Here is a 26372-nt window from a genome sequence, read left to right as displayed (position 1 = left end):
ACAAATATGTGGTGCTATTTTAAAAGGTTCCCTTAACAAATGAAAAAGGATAATAAAAAGTTACATAAGTTTAGACAATTCTCTGAAATATCCAATAAACTTAATGTTTATTTCAATCATCCTTAGCGTGCAAAACATTTTAACTAAATTGCATATACTATGTTTAGAGACTTATATTGTAATATCCGATAAATTATATTCTTGTTTCAATTATCCTTAATGATCTGTATCCTTAATGATACAGATATGCCATATACACTATGTTTTTGTTAATTTAGCTTCTCATAAGAGAAAACACTGTATAAGATTCGAATGGTACAAAAAAGTATTAAAGTAAAAGTCCTTCTCCCCAGAGGTAACCACTACCAATAATTTATTTTAATATTTAATACATCCTGTTTCCTATGTAAACATACACAACATTTCTACTTCTTTTTGATGTAAAAAGGACACATATCCATTGTCAATGTTTGTTTGTTTGTTTAACAGAATGGACATTTTCCCATATCAGTAAGTACAGGTCTCAGTATGGTATTTAAGAAATGGAAGACAGAAAATTCTGTAAAAATCTATAAACAGACCTGTTTTGGATGCACCACCTGCAGAATTCATTCTTTACTCCGTCAGAAATGTTGACTTTGACAGTCAGTATCTTCAAATTTTCTCCACGGTTAATTGCCAGAATCTGAATGCAAACATATATAGCAAAGACTGATGATACACTAAATAGGTAAACAGTTAATTTAACCAGTCAACATTGGTGAAATAAATAGAGCAGTTATCCAGCCAAGAGCTAGATCAATTTTTTATTAACTTATTTACCAAAAATGTATGTAAAAATAATTTCTTTATACTTCTTTCAAAAAAGTTTTTTTTTAAATAAAATACAGGTACAAAGCCTATGACATTCACAGGAAGAGACTTTGGTGAGATTATTTCAGATTTGACAGAAAATTTTTGATCATCTGGAGTTAGGAAATTTTCTTTTTATATTTGTGAAAATATATTGCTAAGATAAAGATGCATGCAAATTCCCAAGTGGAATAATAACTACTGTTATCATTTATTGAGCATTTACTAATTATCAGGTCTATCTCAGCCCCTTAAGTACTTATTTAATTTTCCAAGCTAACAGGGGGATATGTATTATCTTCACTTTATATAATAATTTTTTTAAGATTAATTTATCCCAAATAACAAAGATAATAAGTGAAGGAAAAATTTAAACTCAGATCAAGCTATCTATCTCTTAAGCAAATGTCTTAAAATACATTAAAAACACTCCTTTAAAGAAGAGCAAACAAACCCAAGCAAGTAGAATAAAGGAAATAATAAAGAACAGAGGAAAAATTGAGAATAGAAAAATAGAAGATAGTGCTAGCAAAACCAAAAATCTTCTTTGAAAATATCACAGAATTGAAACACCTTTCACTAAACCAAGAAAAAAGGAGGAAGCATTCCAATTACCAAAATCAAAAATAATAAGGGCCATTACTATGGAAGTTATAGAAATAAAAGGGATCATAAGAATACTATGAACAACGTATGTCAAATTATACCACTTAAATAAAATGGAAAAATGCTTAAAAAGACAGACTGCCAAAGCAGAATAAAATAGAAACAGAAAATCTGAAAAGATCTATAATAAGTAAAGAAGACTAAATTAGTAATTTAAAATTTTCCCACAAGAAAATGTCCAGACCCAGATGGCTTCACCACAGAATTCTTCCAACCATTTAAAGAATTAACACCAATTCTTCACAAACTTCCAAAATATACGAAAGAAGAATAAAATTCCCAACTCTATTTACCCTGATACCCAAACCAGACAAGAACATTGCAAAAAAAATAAATAAATAAAGACCATTCTCTCTTATGAATAAAGATATAAAAATGTTCAATAAAAAAAGTAAACCAGGTGGGCGGAGCAAGATGGCGGAGGAGTAGGAGACCTAGATTTCGTCTGGTCTCAGGAATTCAGCTGAATGGGGATCAAACCATTCTGAACACCTACGAACTCAACAGGAGATCGAACAGGAGAGTAGCAACAACTCTCTGAACAGAGAAGCGACCACTTACTGGAAGGTAGGGCTTGCGGAGAAGTGAATCCGAGGCGATATTCGGGAGGATAGATGGCGGGGGAGGGGCCTCCGCCGGCCGCTTCTGGCAAGTGATAGAGCCGCGGAGCACAAAATCGGACCTTCTAGAAGTTGGCTCGGCGGAGGGACGTCGCTGCAGTGGCTAAGCGGGGGGTGGAATCCTCCCGGGACAGTGTGGTCTCAGGACCCTTGGGGTCACAGAGAGACCGGGGGTGCCTGAGTGCAGCAGAGCTCCCAGGTATCAGAGCAGGGAAGCCGGCTGCAGATACGGAGCAGAGTCGCGGGCTCTCAGCTCGGGGTTGCCATAAACTGTGATCTGCGGCCCAGTCGGGGCACGGCTCCCCCAGCAGGGACCCAACAAGCAACAGATCGGGGGAGACTCCCCTTCCTTCCCGGGGAGGAGCGGTGCAGGAACGCACTGCAGGGATCTGCTGGGTTTGGAGACTCCGCGCGGGGTCGGGTGCCAGAGATAGCAACGCTCGATCACAGGCCGGGTGAGCACGGAGTGCGGCCGGAGACCGGGGACACGGAAGTGACTGCTTTTCTCTGGGGGCACACTGAGGAGCGGGGCCCCGAGTTCTCAGCTCCTCCAAGTGGAGATTGGGAGGCCACCATTTCTGCCCTGGTCCTCCAAGGCTGTACGGAGAGCTTGCAGGGAACAAAAGCTCCTGAGAGCAAACCGGAGCAGCTTCCTTAGCCCGGACCGACAAGGGCGGGGCAATTCCGCCTCCGGCAAAGACATTTGGAAACCACAGCAACAGGCCCCTCCCCCAGAAGATCAGCACAAACAGCCAGCAAGCCAAGACCAAGTTGATCGATCAAGGAGAATAGGAGAACTCCAGCGCTAGGGGAATAATGCACATAGATTCATGGCTTTTTTTTTTTTTTTTTTTTTTTACCATGATTCATTATTTCATCAAAGTTAATTTTTGTTGACTGTTTTTTTTTTATTTTTCTTTTTCCCTTTTTCAACCAACATCTTATAAATCCCTTTTTAAAAAAAAAAATTTTTTTTATTTTTCATTTTTAGAGTCATATTTTATCCCTTCATAGTAGTTACCCTTATTTTTGGCATATATATATATAAGTTGTTCTCTCTTTAAAATTTTGAGGTACAGTTTCTTCTAACAGATCAAAATATACCCTAAATCACTAGTGTATGGCTTTGTTCTAGTCTCCTGCCTGATCACATTCTCTCCCTTTTTCCTTTTTTTTTTTTTCTTAAATCTTCTTTCTTTTTTCAAACAACTTATCTTACCAAGTCCTTTTATAAAATCTTTTATAATTTTCATCTTTACAGTCATCTTCCATCCCTTCATTGTATCAACCCTTATTTTGTACATATATGTCTTTCTTCCTTTAAAATTTTAGGAGGCACTTTTTTCTAACAGACCAAAATACGCCCCAAATCTAGTGTGTGGCACTGATCTATGCACTAGCCTGATCATATTTGATCATATTCTGCCTTTTTTGTATTGTTTTGTTTTGTTTTTATCTTTTTTTTTCTTTTTTTTTTTCTTTTTCTCTTTCTTTTTTCTTTCTTTCCCTTTCTTTTCCCCTGGTGTCAGGTCTTTTCTGATTTGTATACAGTATATTTGCTGGGGACGTTGTAAACCTGTTAGCATTTTGTTCTCTCATTCATCTATTCTCCTCTGGACAAAATGACAAGATGAAAGAAATCACCTCAGCAAAAAGAACAAGAGGTAGTACCGTCAGCCAGGGACCTACTCAATACGGACATTAGTACGATGTCGGACCTAGAGTTCAGAATCATGATTTTAAAGATACTAGCTGGGCTTGAAAAAAGCGTGGAAGTTATTAGAGAAACCCTTTCTGGAGAAATAAAAGAACTAAAATCGAAATCAAAAAGGCTATTGATGAGGTGCAATCAAAAATGGGGGCACTAAATGCTAGGATAAATGAGGCAGAAGAGAGAATCAGCGATATAGAAGACCAAATGATGGAAAATAAAGAGGCTGAGAAAAAGAAAGAGAAACAACTACAGGATCACGAGGGCAGAATTCGAGAGATAAGTGATATGATAAGACGAAACAACATTAGAATAATTGGGATCCCAGAAGAAGAAGAGGGAGAGAGGGGGGCAGAAGGTATATTGGAGCAAATTATAGCAGAGAACTTCCCTAATGTGAGGAAGGAAACAGGCATTAAAATCCAGGAGGCACCAGAGAGAACCCCTCTCAAAATCAATAATAATAGGTCAACACCCCGACATCTAATAGTAAAACTTACGAGTCTCAGAGACAAAGAGAAGATCCTGAAAGCAGCTCGGGAGAAGAGATATGTAACCTACAATGGTAGAAACATTAGATTGGCAACAGACCTATCCACAGAGACCTGGCAGGCCAGAAAGGACTGGCAAGATATCTTCAGAGCACTAAACGAGAAAAATATGCAGCCAAGAATACTCTATCCAGCTAGGCTGTCATTGAAAATAGAAGGAGAGATAAAAAGCTTCCAGAACAAACAAAAACTAAAGGAATTTGCAAACACGAAACCAGCCCTCCAAGAAATATTGAGAGGGGTCCTCTAAGCAAAGAAAGAACCTAAAAGCAGCAAAGAGCAGAAACGAACACAGACAACAGACAGTTAACAGTCACCTTACAGGTAATACAATGACACTAAATTCATACCTTTCAATAGTTACCCTGAATGTAAATGGGCTAAATGCCCCAATCAAAAGACACAGGCTATCAGATTGGATTAAAAAACAAGACCCATCAATATGCTGTCTGCAAGAGACTCATTTTAGACCCAAAGACACCCCCAGATCGAAAGTGAGGGAGTGGAAAACCATTTACCATGCTAATGGACACCAAAAGAAAGCTGGGGTGGCAATCCTTATATCAGACAAATTAGATTTTAAAACAAAGACTGTAATAAGAGATGAGGAAGGACACTATATCCTACTTAAAGGGTCTATCCAACAAGAAGATCTAACAATTGTAAATATCTATGCCCCGAACATGGGAGCAGCCAATTATATAAGGCAATTAATAACAAAAGCAAAGAAACACATTGATAACAATACAATAATAGTGGGGGACTTTAACACCCCCCTGACTGAAATGGACAGATCATCTAAGCAAAAGATCAACAAGGAAATAAAGACTTTAAATGACACACTGGACCAAATGGACTTCACAGACATATTCAGAACATTCCATCCCAAAACAAAGGAATACACATTCTTCTCTAGTGCCCATGGAACATTCTCCAGAATTGATCACATCCTAGGTCACAAATCAGGTCTCAATCGGTACCAAAAGATTGGGATCATTCCCTGCATATTTTCAGACCACAATGCTTTGAAACTAGAACTCAACCACAAGAGGAAAGTCGGAAAGAACTCAAATACATGGAGGCTAAAGACCATCCTACTAAAGAATGAATGGGTCAACCAAGAAATCAAAGAAGAATTAAAAAAATTCCTGGAAACCAATGAAAATGAAAACACAACTGTTCAAAATCTTTGGGATACAGCAAAGGCAGTCCTGAGAGGAAAGTATATAGCAATACAAGCCTTTCTCAAGAAACAAGAGAGGTCTCAAATACACAACCTGACCCTACACCTAAAGGAGCTGGAGAAAGAACAGCAAATAAAGCCTAAACCCAGCAGGAGAAGAGAAATCATAAAGATCAGAGCAGAAATCAATGAACTAGAAACCAAAAGAACAGTAGAACAGATCAACGAAACTAGGAGCTGGTTCTTTGAAAGAATTAACAAGATTGATAAACCCCTGGCCAGACTTATCAAAAAGAAAAGAGAAATGACCCAAATCAACAAAATCATGAATGAAAGAGGAGAGATCACAACCAACACCAAAGAAATACAAACAATTATAAGAACATATTATGAGCAACTCTATGCCAGCAAATTAGATAACCTGGAAGAAATGGGTGCATTCCTAGAGATGTATCAACTACCAAAATTGAACCAGGAAGAAATAGAAAACCTGAACAGACCTAGAACCACTAAGGAAATTGAAGCAGTCATGAAAAATCTCCCAACAAACAAGAGCCCAGGGCCAGATTCCTTCCCAGGGGAATTCTACCAAACATTTAAAGAAGAATTAATACCTATTCTCCTGAAACAGTTCCAAAAAATAGAAATGGAAGGAAAACTTCCAAACTCGTTTTATGAGGCCACCATTACCTTGATCCCAAAACCAGACAAAGACCCCCATCAAAAAGGAGAATTACAGACCAATATCTTTGATGAACATGGATGCAAAAAATCTCACCAAAATACTAGCCAATAGGATCCAACAGTACATTAAAAGGACTATTCACCATGACCAAGTGGGATTTATCCCTGGGCTGCAAGGTTGGTTCAACATCCGCAAATCAATCAACGTGATACAATACATTAACAAAAGAAAGAACAAGAATCATATGATCCTCTCAATAGATGCAGAAAAAGCATTTGACAAAGTACAGCATCCTTTCTTGATCAAAACTCTTCAGAGTATAGGGATAGAGGGTACACACCTCAATATCATAAAAGCCATCTATGAAAAATCTACAGCGAATATCATTCTCAATGGGGAAAGCTGAGAGCTTTCCCCCTAAGGTCAGGAACGCGGCAGGGATGTCCACTATCACCACTGCTATTCAACATAGCATTAGAAGTCCTAGCCACAGCAATCAGACAACAAAAAGAAATCAAAGGCATCCAAATGGGCAAAGAGGAAGTCAAACTCTCACTCTTTGCAAATGATATGATACTTTATGTGGAAAACCCAAAAGACTCCACCCCAAAACTGCTAAAACTCATACAGGAATTCAGTAAAGTGGCAGGATATAAAATCAATGCACAGAAATCAGTGGCATTCCTATACACCAACAACAAGACAGAAGAGAGACAAATTAAGGAGTCGATCCCATTTACAACTTCACCCAAAACCGTAAGATACCTAGGAATAAATTTAACCAAAGAGGCAAAGGATCTGTACTCAGAAAACTATAAAATACTCATGAAAGAAACAGAGGAAGACACAAAGAAATGGAAAAACGTTCCATGCTCATGGATTGGAAGAACAAATATTGTGAAGATGTCAATGCTACCTAGAGCAATCTACACATTCAATGCAATCCCCATCAAAATACCATCCACTTTTTTCAAAGAAATGGAACAAATAATCCTAAAATTTTATGGAATCAGAAGAGACCATGAATAGCCAGAGGAATGTTGAAAAAGAAAAGCAAAGTTGGCGGCGGCATCACAATTCCGGACTTCCAGCTATATTACAAAGCTGTCATCATCAAGACAGTATGGTATTGGCACAAAAACAGACACATAGATCAATGGAACAGAATAGGGAGCCCAGAAATGGACCCTCAACTCTATGGTCAAGTAATCTTCGACAAAGATGAAAAGAATGTCCAATGGAAAAAAGAGTCTCTTCAACAAATGGTGTTGGGAAAATTGGACAGCCACATGCAGAAGAATGAAACTGGACCATTTCCTTACACCACACACAAAAATAGACTCCAAATGGTTGGAAGACCTAAACGTGAGACAGGAGTCCATCAAAATCCTAAAGGAGAACACAGGCAGCAACCTCTTCGACCTCAGCCGCAGCAACTTCTTCCTAGAAACATCGCCAAAGGCAAGGGAAGCAAGGGCAAAAATGAACTATTGGGACTTCATGAAGATAAAAAGCTTTTGCACAGCAAAAGAAACAGTCAACAAAACCAAAAGACAACCGACAGAATGGGAGAAAATATTTGCAAATGACATATCAGATAAAGGGCTAGTATCCAAAATCTATAAAGAACTTATCAAACTCAACACCCAAAAAATAATCCAATCAAGAAATGGGCAGAAGACATGAACAGACATTTTTCCAAAGAAGACATCCAAATGGCCAACAGACACATGAAAAAGTGCTCAACAATGATCGGCATCAGGGAAATCCAAATCAAAACCTCAATGAGATACCACCTCACACCAGTCAGAATGGCTAAAATTAACAGGTCAGGAAACGACACATGTTGGCAGGGATGCGGAGAAAAGGGAACCCTCCCACAATGTTGGTGGGAATGCAAGCTGGTGCAACCACTCTGGAAAACCGTAAGGAGGTTCGTCAAACAGTTGAAAATAGAGCTACCATACTACCCAGCAATTGCACTACTGGGTATTTACCACAAAGATACAAATGTAGGGATCCGAAGGGGTACGTGCACCCCAATGTTTATAGCAGCAATGTCCACAATAGCCAAACTGTGGAAAGAGCCAAGATGTTCATCAACAGATGAATGAATAAAGAAGATGTGGTATATATACACAATGGAATATTATGCAGCCATCAAAAGGAATGAGATCTTGCCATTTGCAACGATGTGGATGGAACTGGAGGGTGTTATGCTGAGTGAAATAAGTCAATCAGAGAATGACATGTATCATATGACCTCACTGATATGAGGAATTCTTAATCTCGGGAAACAAACTGAGGGTCGCTGGAGTGGTGGGGGTGTGGGAGGGATGGGGTGGCTGGGTGATAGACATTGGGGAGAGTATGTGCTATGGTGAGCGCCGTGAATTGTGCAAGACTGTTGAATCACAGATCTGTACCTCTGAAACCAATAATGCAATATATGTTAAGAAAAAAAAAGAAGAAGATAGCAGGAGGGGAAGAATGAAGGGGAGTAAATCGGAGGGGGAGATGAACTATGAGAGACGATGGACTCTGGAAAACAAACTGAGGGTTCTAGAGGGGAGGGGGGTGGGGGGATGGGTTAGCCTGGTGATGGGTATTAAAGAGGGCACGTTCTGCGTGGAGCACTGGGTGTTATGCACAAACAATGAATCATGCAACACTACATCAAAAACTAATGATGTTATGTATGGTGATTAACATAACAATAAAAAATGAATAAAAGTAAGAGGTACAATCCTGACACCAAAGTAGACTTTAAGCTAAAAACCATTAGACAAGATAAAGAAGGACAGTTTATAAAGTTAAAGCCACATTCTGGTTTTGGAATAGAGCAAGGACTATTAGCACACTTTAAAATTGCTGATAGGTGTGACATCACCAACACAATAGAGAAGGGAACTCCAAAAGTCCATCCCTCTACAACAGTAAGAAACTGGCCAAAACTGTCAGAATCAACTTTTTTAGAACTCTGGACCCTGATAAAAAGCTTACAACAACCAGAGGAACATTTAAAGAAAAAAGGAGACACAGAGTTTTGGTAAAAGAGCACTTTTAACTTGCCCATTTGCTATCCTCCACAGTGGCCATGAAGATAACAGCCTACATTCCTAGCAGAGGTTGCTAGTGCCAGAGGGAGCAACATGGACCTTATTCTCAAAAATTTGTGATTATGTGTTTTGATCTGTCTGATGGCTCCGTGCACGATGGACTCAATGGCTTGCCTTTGTTTTGCCTGTCTCAGAGCTTCCCCAGGACAGAAGCCATTTTCTGGGTGGCATTTGTCAAAAGTATTTAAAGGCAAATAAATTAGTCGCAGTGTTGAGGGGTAAGGGATAACAGTAGGTGATGAGGGATTACAGTCAGGGTAACCGACAAACAGACCACAACAACCTGGATGAAAAAGAGGCTTGAATATTAGATATTTGAGGGGAAGGGTTTTTTTTTAAAGTTCCTGCATAGATTAGAGAATCTCGGAGTTTGTATGCATGCTTGGGACTAGACACATGCTCTGAAAAGACCTTAAGCTTTCACCTTTGACTAACCTTTGGGCTCCATGCAAACAGGAAGTGAAGGCTAAGGACAGAACTGTAAATACCCTTGCTATGCTAATGTTGAAAGAGTACCCCTAACATACAGTCAATCTGCAAGAACTAGGAGAATGTGCTTTTTGTTTTGGCTATCTAGGCATTAAGAAAATCTCTGTCAAATAACTAGTGGTCCACTAAGCTAATGGAAGAGATTTCAGTGGTCACACATGACAAAGAATACAGACACTTAAAAAATAGTTTAGAAGGCACTAAACAAACAATAAAATCCCCAACAGCAGCAACAACAAATATTGAGGAGGAGGATCTGATTTTCAGTGTTGCCAATTTATAATATTCAAAATGTCAAGTTTTTAACATAAAATTACAAGGCATGCAAAGAAACAAGAAAGTATCACCCATTTACAGGGAAAAAGAAACTAAGAGAAACTATCTCTGAAGAAACTCAGACACTGGTCTTACAAGACCACTTTAAATCAACTGTCTTAAATATGCTCAGAGTTAAAGGAAATCACGGACAGTGTCCTAAAAAAAATCAGGAGAACGTTGTCTCAACAAACACAGAATATCAATAAAGAGTTGAGAATTACAAAAAGAAACCAAACGGAAATTCTGAGCTGAGAACTACAATGACTGAAATGAAAAATTTACTGAAAGGGTTCAAGAGTTAATTTGAGCAAGCAGAAGAAAGAATCAGCAAACTTGAAGACTGGTCAATTGAGATTATACAGTCTGAGAAGAGAAAGGGGAAAAAAAAAAAGAAAGAAATAAACAGAGCCTAAGAAACCTGTGAGACATTATCGAGTATACCAACATACATATAACAGGAGACCCAGGAGAGGAGAAAGGCAGAAAGAATATTTGAAGAAATAATGACCCAAATTTCTCAGTTTTGATGAAAAATAATCAACACATCCAAGAATCAGAATGAACCCCAAGAAAGATAAACTCAAGGAGATCCACAGTGAGACACATTATAATCAAACTGTTAAAAACTAAAGCCAGAGAATCCTGGAAGAAGAGAAGTAATTCATCATGTGTTAAGGACTCGGTAAGACTAACAGCTGATTCTTCATCAAAACCATGGAGGCCAGAAGACAGTGGGATGATAAATTCAAAGAGCTGAAAGAAAAAAACTGTCAACCTAGAATTCTATACCCAGAAAAAGTTCTGGAGATTGGTTGCACAACAATGTAAATACACTCAACATTACTGAACTGTGCACTTAAAAATGGTTAGGATGGTAAAATTATAAGTTAAATACATATGTTACATGTATTTTACCACAATTAAAAATAAATTTAAAAAAACAAATTAAGACCTTACAGATAAACAAAAACCGAGGGGGTTTCTCTCTAGTAGACCAGCCCTACATGAAATGTTACAGGAAGTCCTCCAGGCAGAAATGAAAGGACACTAGACAGTAACTCAAAAGCATACAAAGAAATAAAGAACACTGGTAAAAGTAGCTACATAGGTAAGTGTAAGCCAGTATTATTTTATTTTCAGTTTGTAAATCATCTTTCTTTTCCCCCTTATGACATAAAAGCCACTTTCCACATTGTAGATATAACAATTAGGAAAAAAATTAGTAAACTGAAAAATGATATTAAAGACAGAGATATAAGAACTATACTTTTCACAACTAAGTGAGATCTCACACTTTAAATCAGATTATCTCTAATTTGTATGTCACACGGAAAAGTATTGAGCTCTAAACCAAGCACGGTGAGAAGCAAAGTCTAATACGAAAGATCACCAGCCAAAACCTCAAGCTATCTGAAGTGGTAGGTATACTGTCAGCTCTGCTAATAAATCTCAGTTTTACTAACTTTGCTGGGTCTTGAGTTCCACATTTGTGAAATGCGAAAGATATGACAATATTATAAGAATTTATATGAAAAAAAGAAGAAAATGGTTGCCTTAAAATTCTTTAGTTCCTTAATAAGTAAAGTTGTAGGCAAATCCAAAGTATCATCATTATTATTACTATCAGCATGAATAAGCAGTTTCTTTATTTACCTGATGATGTTGGATGTTTCTTATGTTGCATGAAAAATTCTGATAGAGCAGAAACTTATCAATGTCTTTCTCATTTACTTTCTTTGAGGACACCTTTGCCAGAGATGACTGGATACAAATATACCTATTTTGGCACCTGCTCAGTAAAGAAACACATTATATGGAAACAATGTTAGCAAAAAACTTAAGCTATTACCAAATGAGATTTTTTTTTTTTTAAGTAATGCCCAAGTATAAAAAGGTACTGACCCATCAAAAGAGGACTCTGCTAGTATAGGTCCTCCAGATCTATGTATATGTCAACCCAATCCTCCTATAAAATGCCTAAATCAGTTCATCTGTAGTTATGTAAGAGACCAAAACTACACATACCAGATCATTAATTCTGGTCTAGATATCATCCTTTTCTAACCACTGAGTCAGGCAGTCAAGAGCCAAGTAAAAGCTAAAAAGAAGGGAAATGAGAGGATATGGCAGGACAGCTTTCCAGTGAGTTTATAAAACTGAAACAAATTTCGGGAGTATGATTACTTATAAAAACACATTTAAACCTGGCAGATTTTCCTCCTTTGACTTATTCCTACTAGCAATTACTTTTACTATTACTGAGGAAATAGGAAACGTCTCTCCCTGTATTAACAAAAACCCTGACAAGCTACTGCAGTCAACTGGTTCATCTCCACCTTTCCTCTCCTCTGCACACCTCATACAGAGATGTGGAGAAAGAGTAAGAGCAGTCTTCTCTCCTGATACACAGCTGAAAAATATATTAAAATAGCATTTTCGGATAGTATCTTTTTTTAATGAGGCATAAAATCTAAAAGCCCAAGTAGGGCCTACTAGGTCATGAGGTTTTAATCTCTTATAAATGGACCATGATACCATGGATAAGCAGCTCTCTCCATCAGCTGAAATTCATTTTGAGGTTAGCACTTTTATCTATACCTGATATTAAACATTCTCAAGTTAACTCAATCACTTATAAACACCAGAAATGAGCTATTATAATACATGTATAGTACATACATCTAAAAAGCATGCCACCCAGTCTAAATGAATATGAATCTCTCTCTAGCATACATTGTGTAATGCAATGGGTTTTTTTTTATTTTTATTTTTTAGTTTTTGATGTAATGTTCCATGATTCATTGTTTGCATATAACACCCAGTGCTCCATTCAATACGTGCCCTCTTTAATACCCATCACCAGGCTAACCCATCCCCTAACTCCCCTCCCCTCTAGAACCCTCAGTTTGTTTCTCAGAGTCCATAGTCTCTCATGGTTCGTCTCCCCCTCCAATTCCCCCCCCTTTATTTTTCCCTTCCTACTATCTTCTTCTTTTTTTTTTTAACATATAATATATTATTTGTTTCAGAGGTACAGGTCTGTGATTCAAGTCTTACACAATTCACAGTGCTCACCATAGCACATACCCTCCCCAATGTCTATCACCCAGCCACCCCATCCCTCCCACCCCCCACCACTCCAGCAACCCTCAGTTTGTTTCCTGAGATTAAGAATTCCTCATATCAGTGAGATCATATGATACATGTCTTTCTCTGATTGACTTATTTCGCTTAGCGTAATACCCTCTAGTTCCATCCATGTCGTTGCAAATGGCAAGATTTTGGGTTTTTGATGGCTGCATAATATTCCATTGTATCTATATACCACATCAGCTTTATCCATTCATCTGTTGATGGACATCTTAGCTCTTTCCATAGTTTGGCTATTGTGGACATTTCTGCTATAAACATTGGGGTGCATGTGCCCCTTCGGATCACTACATTTGTATCTTTGGGGTAAATACCCGGCAGTGTAATTGCTGGGTCATACGGTAGCTCTATTTTCAACTTTTTGAGGAACCTCCATACTGTTTTCCAGAGTGGCTGCACCAGCTTGCATTCTCACCAACAGTGTAGGAGGGTTCCCCTTGCTTAGCATCCTCTCCAACATCTGTCGTTTCCTGACTTGTTAATTTTAGCCATTCTGACGGGTGTGAGGTGGTATCTCGTTGAGGTTTTGATTTGGATTTCCCTGAAACCAAGCAATGTTGAGCACTTTCTCATGTGCCTGTTGGCCATTTGGATGTCTTCTTTGGAAAAATGTCTGTTCATGTCTTCTGCCCATTTCTTGATTGGATTCTTTGTTCTTTGGGTGTTGAGTTTGATAAGTTCTTTATAGATTTTGGATACTAGCCCTTTATCTGATATGTCATTTGCAAATATCTTCTCCCATTCTGTCAGCTGTCTTTTGGTTTTTTGACTGTTTCCTTTGCTGTGCAAAAGCTTTTTATCTTGATGAAGTCCCAATAGTTCATTTTTGCCCTTGCTTCCCTTGCCTTTGGCGATGTTCCCAGGAAGAAGTTGCTGCAGCTGAGGTCGAAGAGGTTGCTGCCTGTGTTCTCCTCTAGGATTTTGATGGACTCCTGCCTCATATTTAGGTCTCCAATGCAATGGTTTTTAAACTGTTCCTCAGAGCCCTCCACTGAGGTATGTCAGTGTAAGGAAGATGAGCAGGCAGAGTGCCAGGCTTCCTGCCTAGAATTCAATTAAAGCAACTTCACTTTTATCTGTTTTATATATTAGTGTTCTGTTGCTTGAACAAAGAGTTCTGCTACCAAAAAAAAAGTCTAAAGATAAAGTTTTTAATGAACACTAGTGTTAGCACTAACCATATGACCCTTAACAGCATGAGTCCACAAAGCAGAAAACTCTATAAAGGAGTTACTCACAATTTCCGAATGAAGTCAAGCGTGTCTTTGTCTTTAGCAATCATGTCTGCTAAAATATGCTGCACTCCTGTTTCAATATCCTGGAGTGCTGAAAGTCCTTTAGGAGAAGGATAAGGGGGAAAACAAAGCAAGAACTACAGATTGGTTTTTTAAGTCTACAATTAAATCATAATAAATTTATTCCAGTCAAAATAAACCCTTAAATTGAAAACCTTAAGACAGACAAGTATCATAGCAGTGACTAGCTTACCTCTCCAAAAAGTAACAAGTCTCCAAAGCAATAATACAGGACCTTTACATATCATATAACCTAGTGGTAAAAAATGCAGCTCCAGAGCCAGCTGCCTAGTCTAATCCTAGTTCCACCACTTACCAAATGTGTAACCTTGGGCAAATTACTTGACCTCTCTGTGCCTCAGCTTCCTATAAAAATGGAATAATAGCACCTACTTCATGAAGTGTTTATAAAGAATAAATGTGCTATGGGAAATATATATTAACAGAGTTATAATCTAAGGTATACCATTTCATACCAGTTACAAAAATTATCCTTTACAAGTAATTTTATTAATATTCTTATTTTGACTTATGAGGCATTTATTCACATTTTTAATGATCCATTTGAATTTCTCAAATCTCATGAGCACAAAACAAGAGCCATTATGTGGTCATTCATCTTCACAGTTGAATTGTCTACCAGTGGAGCACTATGTTCTTTCCAAGTGCTTCTGGTTTGCTAATTTATAGCAGTGACTCTTGAACATCAGGGCCCTGTGATCTCAACTTATATATACATTGAGAGAGATCATTTGCATTGCTTTTGTTCCATTTCTTCTTAGTTGTTCTATTAAAGCTTTTTTATTCTTGCATTAAAGTTTGAATTACATAAGCAGTAAGTATCATAAGTATGTTTTTCTGAGAGCATAGTTTTAATGAGTAATAGGTACAGAAGACAAAGAAAATATGAGGACAGACTTAGGGAGTCATTAATAAAAAGAAATGCCTTGTTGGGTTTTCTTATAACTAATCTTAACTACTAAAATAACTAAAATTATTTTAAAGAAATTTAACCATTAAAATTAGTATAAATTCTGTTTACATTTTAAGAGAGTTTCCCTATGAGGGGATTTTCAGGAGTGAATTACCTTTGAGAGGTGGAAGGTTGTATATATAAAGGACCTAGAACAGCTGTGACATATAGTAAGCAGTCAGTAAATATCTGCTCTTGGGTGAGCTATCTCCCTACATTAGTCTTCATCTAAGAAAACCAGTCACTGGGGCACCTGGGTGCCTCAGTTGGTTGAGCGGCTGCCTTCAGCTCAGGTCATGATCCCGGAGTCCTGGGATTGAGCCCTGCCCCGGGATTAAGCCTACTTCTCCCTCTGCTCCTCACCCCACTCAAGCTCTCTCTCTCACTCTTGCTCTCTCTCAAATAAATACATAAAATCTTAAAAAAAAAAAAAAGGAAAGAAAGAAAGAAAAGAAAACCAGTCACTATGCACTAATTCCTGGAGTCCCAAAGCACCTTACAGCATCATTACACAAAATTTAATAAAAACACCAGGGTAGGAAGTCAGAAGTAAAGATGGAACCTATCTCCAATGAGAATCATCAATGAGAGAAAACAGAAAAAGGAAGTTATATATTTTTCTATTATAATAAGAGACCTTTAAAAAGCCCCCATCATTTTTGGCGACTACAATTTGTAAACTTTTTATAATTGACAAACCTTATATAATTAAAATTAAACTAGAGCTCTAGAGCAATGTTTTGTATAGTCTAAGGACCCAAAAATAAAATCACACTAGGTACTTACTAAAAATATGGATTCCTAGACTTGGGGATTTTTGTTTTGCAGAGCATTCCAGATGATTCTGATACCCACTAAAGTTTAAAAAAAAAAAAAGGCAAAAACAATGCTGGGGAGGTGCCTTGAGCTACCTTTAGAGCAGTGGTTCCTCATGGGAGGTAGAAATTATCAGAGTCACTTGGGTAGCTCATCCACATTACATTACCTCCCTCTCAGTCCAACTAGGAAGAGAAAGGACTGGGAAAAGAGTCTTGTGTGTTTGAATAAGCATCTTCTTCCATCAGAGAGAACTGATCATTGGGGCTTAAGACAGCCAAAAATAACAAGAGTTCAAAAAGTTTAGCACCTCAATGAAATCAGAAGGAAATAAGGACCACAGAAGCAGAAAATCGTATCTCCTTTGTTGCAGTGAAAACTTTCCAGCCAGATTCTTCAAAGCTCCACAACTGTAACAAAAATTGAAGGGCCAACACTTCTTTTCACTTTATCTGCAATACGGCTACCTCTTCTTCCACACAACAGAGTAATCAGCTACTCCTCCTTGTAAACAACATGGGGATATTCTGAAAATTCTAGGATGTAGTTCATTTGTGGCATGTATATCTTTTTGATTCAGACCAAATTCTTATTGGTCTGTGGCAAGTAAGAAGTGTCTTCCACTTCACACTGAAAACAGTTGGTTTCTTGAACATTTCTTTGAGAAATGATGGGAATGATGAAAATATGTCTTTAGAAAAATAAGAGAACTGAGGATGATCATGAGTACGTGTATAGCCCAAGAAATGAAGGGACAGAGAAAAGAAAAACACAATCCAAGCAAACTTTAAAAACCAGTATCTATCTTGTTTGGAATTAATTGTAATTCTTTGACATTTATGATCAGAGTAAAAGAAAGAGGGAATAAAGCAAACAGAAAGTTCAATATATGTGCTAGTATGACTGTAACTGCAGTGAGCCCTGACTGAGCCCCATTAACAGAAGTATCACCAAGTGTCCATCACCATGTAGTTCATGAGCATCACCGTATATGGCCATGCAAAGAGACAGAGTTATCAAACCTACCCAGTAGGAACGCAGTATATGTGTAAACTAAGGAAAACTTGGTACCAAAGGAGGTGAAAAGGAATGGAAATCGATCATTAAAGAGTAAGAACAGACAATAAACCTTTATGCACCTGACATTCTGAAAATTCCAATATTTGATTCTAAGAAAACATACTATCACTGGGCAAGAAAGTTACCACTGTGGCTGACCCTAATGCTTGGCTATACAGTCTCAGCTACTATTAAAACATTAAAATTGCATCATTTGAAAATCTAACTAAAAATACACATTAAAAAATGAAACAAACAAGTTTTACTCATTTCGATCCATCTCTAAATTCAATACTTATTTGCTTTTTCTTTTCATTATTGCCGTTTTTAAATCAGATATTAAGATGCGTATATTTGTATGTGAATAGTTACAGACACTCATCCTTAATTTTTTAATTGCAAACTCACATTGCTGAATAGTTTAAAATGAATGCAGGTTACAATATGCCAGGATTCCCCAAAGTGTAGTACAGAATGTGGATATTCTTATCAGAGACTGCCCCCTATAGACACTTAGGTCTCCTAGCCAAAAGAATAAACACAAGACCAAAGAAACTAGAATGAGAATAGGACTTAGGAGAGCACCAATTTCCCCATCCTATCCTGTCAGAGCACTCCTGTAAAAAGTCACTCTTGCTCAAAGAGCTCTCACTCTAGGGCTAATTTTGCCAATAAAACCAATGTATCTCGACATGTATCAGTTGCCACTTTCCATGGGTTTCTCTTAGAAATTCTCTCTCCCCTACACCATCTCCCATCTCACTCTCCTTCTTGTGCACACATACACAAAAGGTTAAAGATACATTTCAGAAAAAGACCCTTCCCTCCTGGAGAGTAGAAGTGTGGGAGCAGGACTTCACTTTATAACTAATATATGTCAGAATTGTTAAAATTAGTTTTAAAAAGTAGATATGACTTTTATAATTAAATAAATTTTTAGAAATAGAATCAAAGTTTTAAAAGAAAATATAGGACATTCTTTATAACTTTGGAACATGAAGAAATTTCTCTAAAAAGAAAAAAAAAGCAAGTATCCTAGAGAAAAGATTAGCAAAACTGAAAAGATTAATAAATTAACTATAATAAAACTAAGACCTTCTACTTTCTGTTTATTTAATAGACAGCATAAAGAAAAGTGAAAAGAAGTTACAAACTGGGAGAAAAGATTTGTAATACATATAACTGAGAAAGAATATCTTAAAAAGTACTTATAAATTAATTTAAAAAGAGAGAAACAACATAATAAAAATGGGCAAAAGACTAGAACAGGCACTTCAAAAGAGGAAGTTGATGCCTAAGCAAGAGGTATATGGGGATTTGTTTTATTAGAATTATTTATTCTTATATGCTATAATACTCTTGTATAGTCATTACTTAATGAAAAAATGTTTTAAACATAGTTTTCAAATTAAAAAAGGAAGAGAAAGAAACAGGGATGATCTCTTAAGGTAAAGCCGGTACCTTTTACATTGGGTCTAATGTAAGATAGCAGATTGAGCTGCCCTGGATTCTCAAGCAGTGTCTTGGCTGCTCCTTCTAATCCCAACTGCTTTGCTCTCTGGGCTTTGGTGCCTTTGCTTCCAGTTTTATATGGAGCTGACTAGAAAAAAAAAGTCAGAAAATATACCATATCGTTCAGTTTTAAAAAGCAAGTCAAAATTAAAACACAAAATCAGAAGACATCATGGGAATGCTAAAGACATCCTTTTCTCAACCCTTTCCTCTCCCTTCAGAGATGAATTAATACTAACCAGAGACTACTAGCTGTACAAAGATGGTTATTCCTTATCTGATTCTTTAGACTTTTCTATTCACTTCGCATTAGTCATTTGTTTGTATTCCCTCATCTTAAAAACTCAGTGCCTGGACTGCAAGGACTGTAAGGTCCTCTCCACAACCCAAGGGAGCTCCTCTAATAACTGCTGACACACAATGCTTCTACTTCTTACACACATTCACTCCTCAACCTGAGCCAGTGGGCTTCTCTTCCCACACCTTGCTGAAAGTGGTATCCCAAAGAGGCACCAGGAACCCCTAATTATCAAATATACATTTTTCAGTCCTTATCTTGCCAAACCTCCCTGCTACATTTACTTACTTAACTATTGATCATTACCTCCTTCTAAGACTCTCTTCCCTACAGTCTTCCATGGTGTCATCATCTCCTGATTCTCCTCCTACTTCCCTGACCATTCTTTCCATGTCTCCTCCTTCGGTTTTCCCTTCCTCCACCCATGCTTTAAAAGTTAGTGTTCCTCAATGGTCTACCCTGACTTGCTTACCCATAAACTCTCCCTGAGTGAAATCATCCATTCTCATGGTTTTAAATACCAACTACATGCTGAAGACCCTCACAGCTAGGTCTCCAGCTGAGTGAGCACTCTCCCTTAGGCTTCTCAATTCCATAACCTACACTCCTTTGTCTCCCCACTCAACTGGGAATGCCTTGGAGACAAGGACTCTGTATTACCTATCTTAGCAAACCACACAAAAAAGCATTTGATAGGTATTTATTGAATAAGCACTTGGTTGAATTAAATAATGATGGCTGATGACTTTAGCTTTTTATTTCCAGATCTTTTTTAACTTTATATAAAAAGATCCAAATCATAATATAATTAGGTAGGTATTATATTAAAAGATTAAAAGAGTTCCTTACCACATGTTCTAGTTCTTCAAAAGTTTTACAGTTCAGCAAGGTTTTTAACAAGCACTCAGACATCTTTCCCTCCTTCTTAATTTTTTGGATTGTACTATGAACCTTCTTTGCAACAGCCCTGAAAATAAAAACTTTTGTAATATACAAGACTTATGTGTCAAAACTTCCTTTTTGAAGCTATCTCAAACTTACAGGAATGTTGTAGTTGAGATAAAAACAATTTCCCCCCTCTGGACCATTTAAGAATAAGTTACCATTACCCAAATATTTTAGTGCATATTTTCTATAAACAAGAATCTCCTCCTACATAACAATATAGCCATCTAAATCAGGTAGTGAATATAGATATATTACTATATTCTAATCCACAGATCTCACCTAAGTTTCATCAACCATTTCAATAATGTCCTTGATAGCGAATTCTGCTCAGAGTCCCCAGTCAATGCCCCCACTTACTCAGAGAAATATTCCTCCACTAATATTCAATGTATTTCACTATTAATAGATACTCAGGAAATGAACTCTTTTGCAGAAGTGTTTTTAATAGAAAAATAATAGTAATCTCGACATAAAGCTATTTGTCCCCCACACAACCAAATATTATTAGAATACCTTTAATTTTTAATGTAAACTATTCCTGCTTGTTTGTGACACTCTCCCCAATTTCAGATCCCCAAATCCTCAGATTTTCTTCATTACCCTGAATTTAACCAAACAGAAAGCTTACTTTCTAATTTGTAAACTACTGGCCTTCTACATGTGACCTGTGGATGGTTTTGTCTGGCCCAGAAAGTTTTTATATAAAAACTCAGATTACCAGGTTCTTTGAAAAAAAAAAAAAATAGGACAAGCTGGCAAACTGGGTGGACAAGCCTGCATGTCAGTAATCAGCTGGAATAGATGCTAACCCTCTTAGGAGTTAGGATCTTGAGTTTGTATCCCTTAATGCTTGATTATACTAACCTGGGCCTGGAAGATTTAAATCTGAAACCACCTGATTAGCTAGTCATTTATACTTCTGGGCTGGCTAATTGATTTTTCTCTCAGTGAAATGTAACTCTCCACCTATTAGCATCTTAATTCTCCTGGCACTAAAAGACTTCAACAAAAGGTGTAGAAATCCTAGTGAGATGCAGGTTCCCCCCAAATCACAGGAAGATTATTAGGTTGCTTTTAAAAAATAACTTTTAGCACTTTTAGAATGGCTTGAAGGTAAGATTCTATCCAATTTTAATCAGATCCTTGTCATAGAGTTGAAGAACACACACATTAACAACACAGTGCTTGGCATGTAGGAGACATGCAATAAATGCATGAATGGTGAAGAGTGTTTAATAAACTCTACTGAAAAATACAGTTAATCTTATAGTCTTTGCATGCTTATTTCTGAGTTACTACAGTAAGTCCAAAGAAATAATTTTTAAAGGATGCTTTTCATTCTGTAACTATACAAAACTTAAAACCCACCAATACCAAATTACCATGCCCTTTAAAAGATCAGAAAAAGGAAATACACATATTTCCCACAAACTCAATACTGCCAAAAACTCTCCATTTAGGGACTTCATAGTATTAAGAGGACAGTTTTACATAAGCTACTGAAGACTCAGACTAAAATGTATTCTTCTCAGTTTCCTTCCTTTGCCATTATGCACAACTATTTTTATGAGAGAATATGACAGTCAAACTCTTAGGCACACACTTTTAAGGCAAACCTCCTTTCTGCCCATGCGTGCCTGAGCTATTCATAAACAATCCAGCAGAGGGACTCTGTACACACCTAAAGAAGTAAAATGGAGCTGACTTCCTCTGTCAGAAGGCGACTACATTCAATTATAATAATTCAAGAAAACAAAACAATGGAACTGTTGAAATAAGCTGTAATTCACTTCCTCACTGTTTCTCCTCACTGGCTCACATGGCCTCTTTCGCTTCACAGTAGACTCATCCCTTCCCAGGTTTCTTACCGGAGCTCCTCCAGGGTTTGTCGAATTTCTCTCAAGGAATCAGCATCGAGGTTATTAATAAGCTCTTTTCGATACCGTATAATGAAGGGAATTGTGTTATCATCATTAAAGAGACGAATAATGTTGGCACAAACCCAAAGTTCAATATTAGTTCTCTCAGATAAAACCTGCAAATTAAGGATACTTAATGATTTAAAATCCTGAAACTTAAACATCCATATTATAATGTATGGTTTAAATATAGAATCAAATAATGTTCTCCAGTCACTTAGAAACACTTGCGGTGGTTTAAAAAAAATACATATATATACTGACAATCATAAAATAGTCATTTCACTAATTCAGTAAAATAAAATCAAAGCCACTCTGTAATCATTCAAATTCTACAGGGCTCAATAAGACACATTTTTCACCTCTCAAGATTAGCAGCAAAGATCAAGGAGTTGGTAACTCATTATGTTGTCATGTGTCAACATATGACACTGTGTTGTCTCACTGCTAGTGAGAAAGTGCAATGGTATATCCTCTGGAGGAAGAACAATCTGGCAGTATCTATCAAAATTTATAATGCATAAACTCTTTGACCCAGCAATTCCACTCCTCAGAATTTATCCTGATATATTCATACTCCTGGAAAATGATATTATTTATAGTGATATCTTTTGAAGAACTTTTTCCAGTATGGAAAAGAGCAAAAATGTAAGTCTATAATGGGAAACTGGTAAATAAATCATGATACAATAAGAGTAGAATGCATACCATGCAACTAATCTTATGTGAAATGATATGGAATGACTCACAAGACCTAGGAACATGGCTTACTTTCAGAAAAGGTAATTGACTGGGATGGGTAAGGGTAGGAAGACTCTTCTGTATCTTTTGATTTTCATATCATACACATATACTACATATTTGAAATAATTAATTCTTAAAAAAAAACAAATCTATAGGTTTCAGGAGAATGTACATGTAAGCAGAAAAGTTTAGGGCAGTCAGCCTGAAGAAGAGAAAGAAGGAAAGGCAATTTCAGTAACTGTTCTCAAAACCTTACAGATTTTTCAAAGTACAGTACAAAAGGTATAAATTTTATTTTTTTTAAGATTTTATTTATTTTTTGACAGAGAGAGAGAGAGACAGCGAGAAAGGGAACACAAGTAGGGGGAGTGGGAGAGGGAGAAGCAGGCTTCCCGTGGAGCAGGGAGCCCAATGTGGGGCTCGATCCCAGGACCCTGGGATCATGACCTGAGCCGAAGGCAGACACTCAATGACTGAGCCACCCAGGCGCCCCTATAAATTTTATTATTTCAATCCTGATGCCCAAGATGAGCCAAAACTGGAAGGGGAGAAAAAAAAAAAAACAACCAGAAAAATCACTAAGGAATTATCAAAATCAACTAATTAACAAAATCAAGTGAATATATAAAATAGAGTGAATTTCAAAACTACAGATGAAATAAGAGGCTGAAATCCAGAGATTATCAAGGGAGGATACTCTCATTCTTCTGGCCATCTTAAATCCTGAGTTCTACACCTTATCACGTTTTGATGCATTAATACCGTCTCTCTGGTGAGTGAGAACGTTAACTTCGTATCTCCAGCCCTGGCTCTCTTCCACATGAGCTCCAGACTCATTTAGACAACTACCTGAGATATTCTCTTGAAAACATAATGGGCATCTCAAACTTGGCTTTGCAAAGTGATCGTCCTCTCAGACTTATTCCTTCTCCAGTTATCCCACTTCTTATGTCCAAACAGCAGTTCAAGCCAGAAAGCTAAGTCTAACTCTTCCATTTCCTTCAACTCTTAAATCCACTCTATCACAAGAACTAATTAAGTCTAGCTACAGACTATTTCTGTAGTCTCTTACTGTTCCTCATTCCTTCCTCCCCATACCTGTCTAGTTCAAGCCAGGATTACTCAACAGCCTGTAACTACTCTTCTCCCACCCACCCCAATCCCATCTATTCCAGTCTCCATGGACAAACAAGGATCATCTTTTTAAAATGTATACTGGGGGGCGCTTGGGTGGCTCAGTGGGTTAAGGGTCCAACTCTTGATTTCAGCTCAGGTCATGATCTTAGGATCGTGAGATTGAGCCCTGCATCGGGCTCCATGCTCAGCGGTGAGTCTGCTTGATGTTCTCTCTCTCTCCCTCCCCCCCTGCCCCTCCCCCCTGCTTGCATGCATGCACACACACAGGCGCTCTCTCTTAAATAAATAAATAAATCTTAAAAAAAAAGGATAAAATGTATATTGAATCATGTCACTTGACTAGTTAAAACCTTTCAATGATTTCCCATTGCATTTAGAATTTTTTTTTTAATTTTATTTATTTATTCATGAGAGACAGAGAGAGAGAAGGAGGGAGAGAGAGAGAAGCAGAGGGAGAAGCAGGCTCCCAAGGAGCAGGGAGCCCGATGCGGGGCTCGATCCCAGGACCCTGGGATCATGACCTGAGCCGAAGGCAGACGCTTAACCATCTGAGCCACCCAGGCGCCCTGCATTTAGAATCTAAACTCCTTACCACGACCCAAAAACATCAGCCTCCTGCCAACCTCATCTTATCTAGTCTTCCCCTCATTAGAAGCCAGCCCCAGGGGCACCTGGGTGGCTCAGTCGGTTAAGCGTCTGCCTTCAGCTCAGGTCATGATCTCGGGGCCCTGGGACCTCAGCAGGCAACCTGCTTCTCCCTCTCCCTCTGTTGCTCCCCCTGCTTGTGCTCTCTGACTCTCTCTCAGTTAAATTAAAAAAAAAAAAAAAAAAGCCAGCCCCAATGACTTTCTCTTAGTTTCTAGAACAAGCCCAGCTGTTTCCCTCTTTAGAGGCCTTCCTGAGGTTGCTCTATCATTCAGAAATGCTGCTCTTGCTTGGTATCTTCCCTGACCCCTCCAAAATCAGACTCAGTAGTATTTTCTCAAACCGGTACCTCTTCCTATTTCTTATTCCAACCAACATCATCTTCCACCACAGAAATCCTCAGGGAGTATATACTGCTGCTTATGTAGATTTGCTCCTTGAAATTAAAGACAACAAAACTCCATATAAGCAGTCTCCACTTTTGGGCCTCCAAATCATCCAATTCCTTCTGTCTTTAGTCAAATATTTATTTTAGCTCATATTATATGTCAACAACTATACCAAGCCAGTGAAAATGAAATGTAAAATACCAAGACTCTCTTCCCAAGCAGCTTACAAGCTAGAAAGAAGAAAGACAGACAAGTAGGTAAAATATATTGTGATCTGTACTCTGACAGAAGCACATATAGATTGTTTCAAGAGCACATGGGAGGTAGAAACATCCAATTCTGCAGCGATAGAAAAGCAACAAAGAGAATGAAGGTACCTCCAGGCAGCCAAATAGGGACAGGAATTCCACAAAGAAAGAATAGCATATCAAAAACCACTGATGAGAAACCACAGCACATTTTTTAAATCGCTGTAAGTTTAGCAATGATAAAATGTACAAGGGGTGGTGAGGTGAGGTGAGGAATGGAAAGGTGGATAGAGCTATATGGTGAATTCCATGTAGTTTGAACTTTATTCTATACTCAATTTTAAGCCACTCAGTGATGATCTGCTCATTACTTAATTTCAGCTGTTGAGTCAACCTCCCTGTGCAAATCCCTATGACATTTTACAAGTCAGTGAGATCTGTGGACTAGAGAAAGTGGCTCACAGTGTGTGGTCCTCAAACCAGTAGCATAAGCATCACCTGGGAACTTGTCAGAAATGCAAATTCTTGAGCCCCACCCAGATCCACTGAAGAAGAACCTCTGGAGTAGGGCCCAGATATCTGTGTTTTAGAAAAATGAGGCACACAACAAAGATGTAACTAAAAGAGTTAAAAGCAGAGATCAAACCTTAGGGATGGATAAGGGTAAGGCCAGAGAACTACTATAGTTTTTACTTTTAGGCTATTCACACTTATTACTGTAATATTATTTATAATTAACTGGTTAGGAATGAGAGTAAGTAAAAAGGCAGGCAGTCTCAAGATTTTTTTCAACCCTAACACTTATATAAGAGAGGCAGTTTTTGTGACTGTTGTTTGAAGCTAACACTTGTATAGAGTTTATTATGTTCCAAACACTTTCACATATTCAGTATTAACTCAAACTATATGAGATAGGTATTATTACTCACATTTTATAGATAGGAAAACTAAGGCCCAAAAAAGTTAACTGCCCAAAGTCCCACAAGCTACATTACCTTTTCAAAAATTTGATTTGTGTGCAAAGCAAGATGATTTTTTTTTTTAG

General features: G+C 37.7%; 1 protein-coding gene across 3 annotated transcripts in view; it reads right to left on the bottom strand.

Annotated features, from left to right (window-relative positions):
• SRBD1 (S1 RNA binding domain 1) overlaps positions 1-26372 on the bottom strand; it is a 198136-nt gene that overhangs the window by 150962 nt on the left and 20802 nt on the right. For all 3 annotated transcript variants that reach the window (XM_027623262.2, XM_027623263.2, XM_027623264.2), the window contains exons 5-10: positions 22114-22280; positions 20147-20264; positions 18949-19087; positions 14583-14679; positions 11848-11983; positions 582-685 (exon numbers count right to left, since the gene is read on the bottom strand). In XM_027623262.2, coding sequence (XP_027479063.2) covers positions 582-685; positions 11848-11983; positions 14583-14679; positions 18949-19087; positions 20147-20264; positions 22114-22280 — 761 coding nt within the window. The remainder of the gene's footprint in view (positions 1-581; positions 686-11847; positions 11984-14582; positions 14680-18948; positions 19088-20146; positions 20265-22113; positions 22281-26372) is intronic.

This window comes from Zalophus californianus, chromosome 8 (assembly GCF_009762305.2).
Source record: "Zalophus californianus isolate mZalCal1 chromosome 8, mZalCal1.pri.v2, whole genome shotgun sequence".
NCBI classification, from domain to species: Eukaryota; Metazoa; Chordata; class Mammalia; order Carnivora; family Otariidae; genus Zalophus; species Zalophus californianus.
This window is presented reverse-complemented; position numbering and strand designations above follow the sequence as displayed.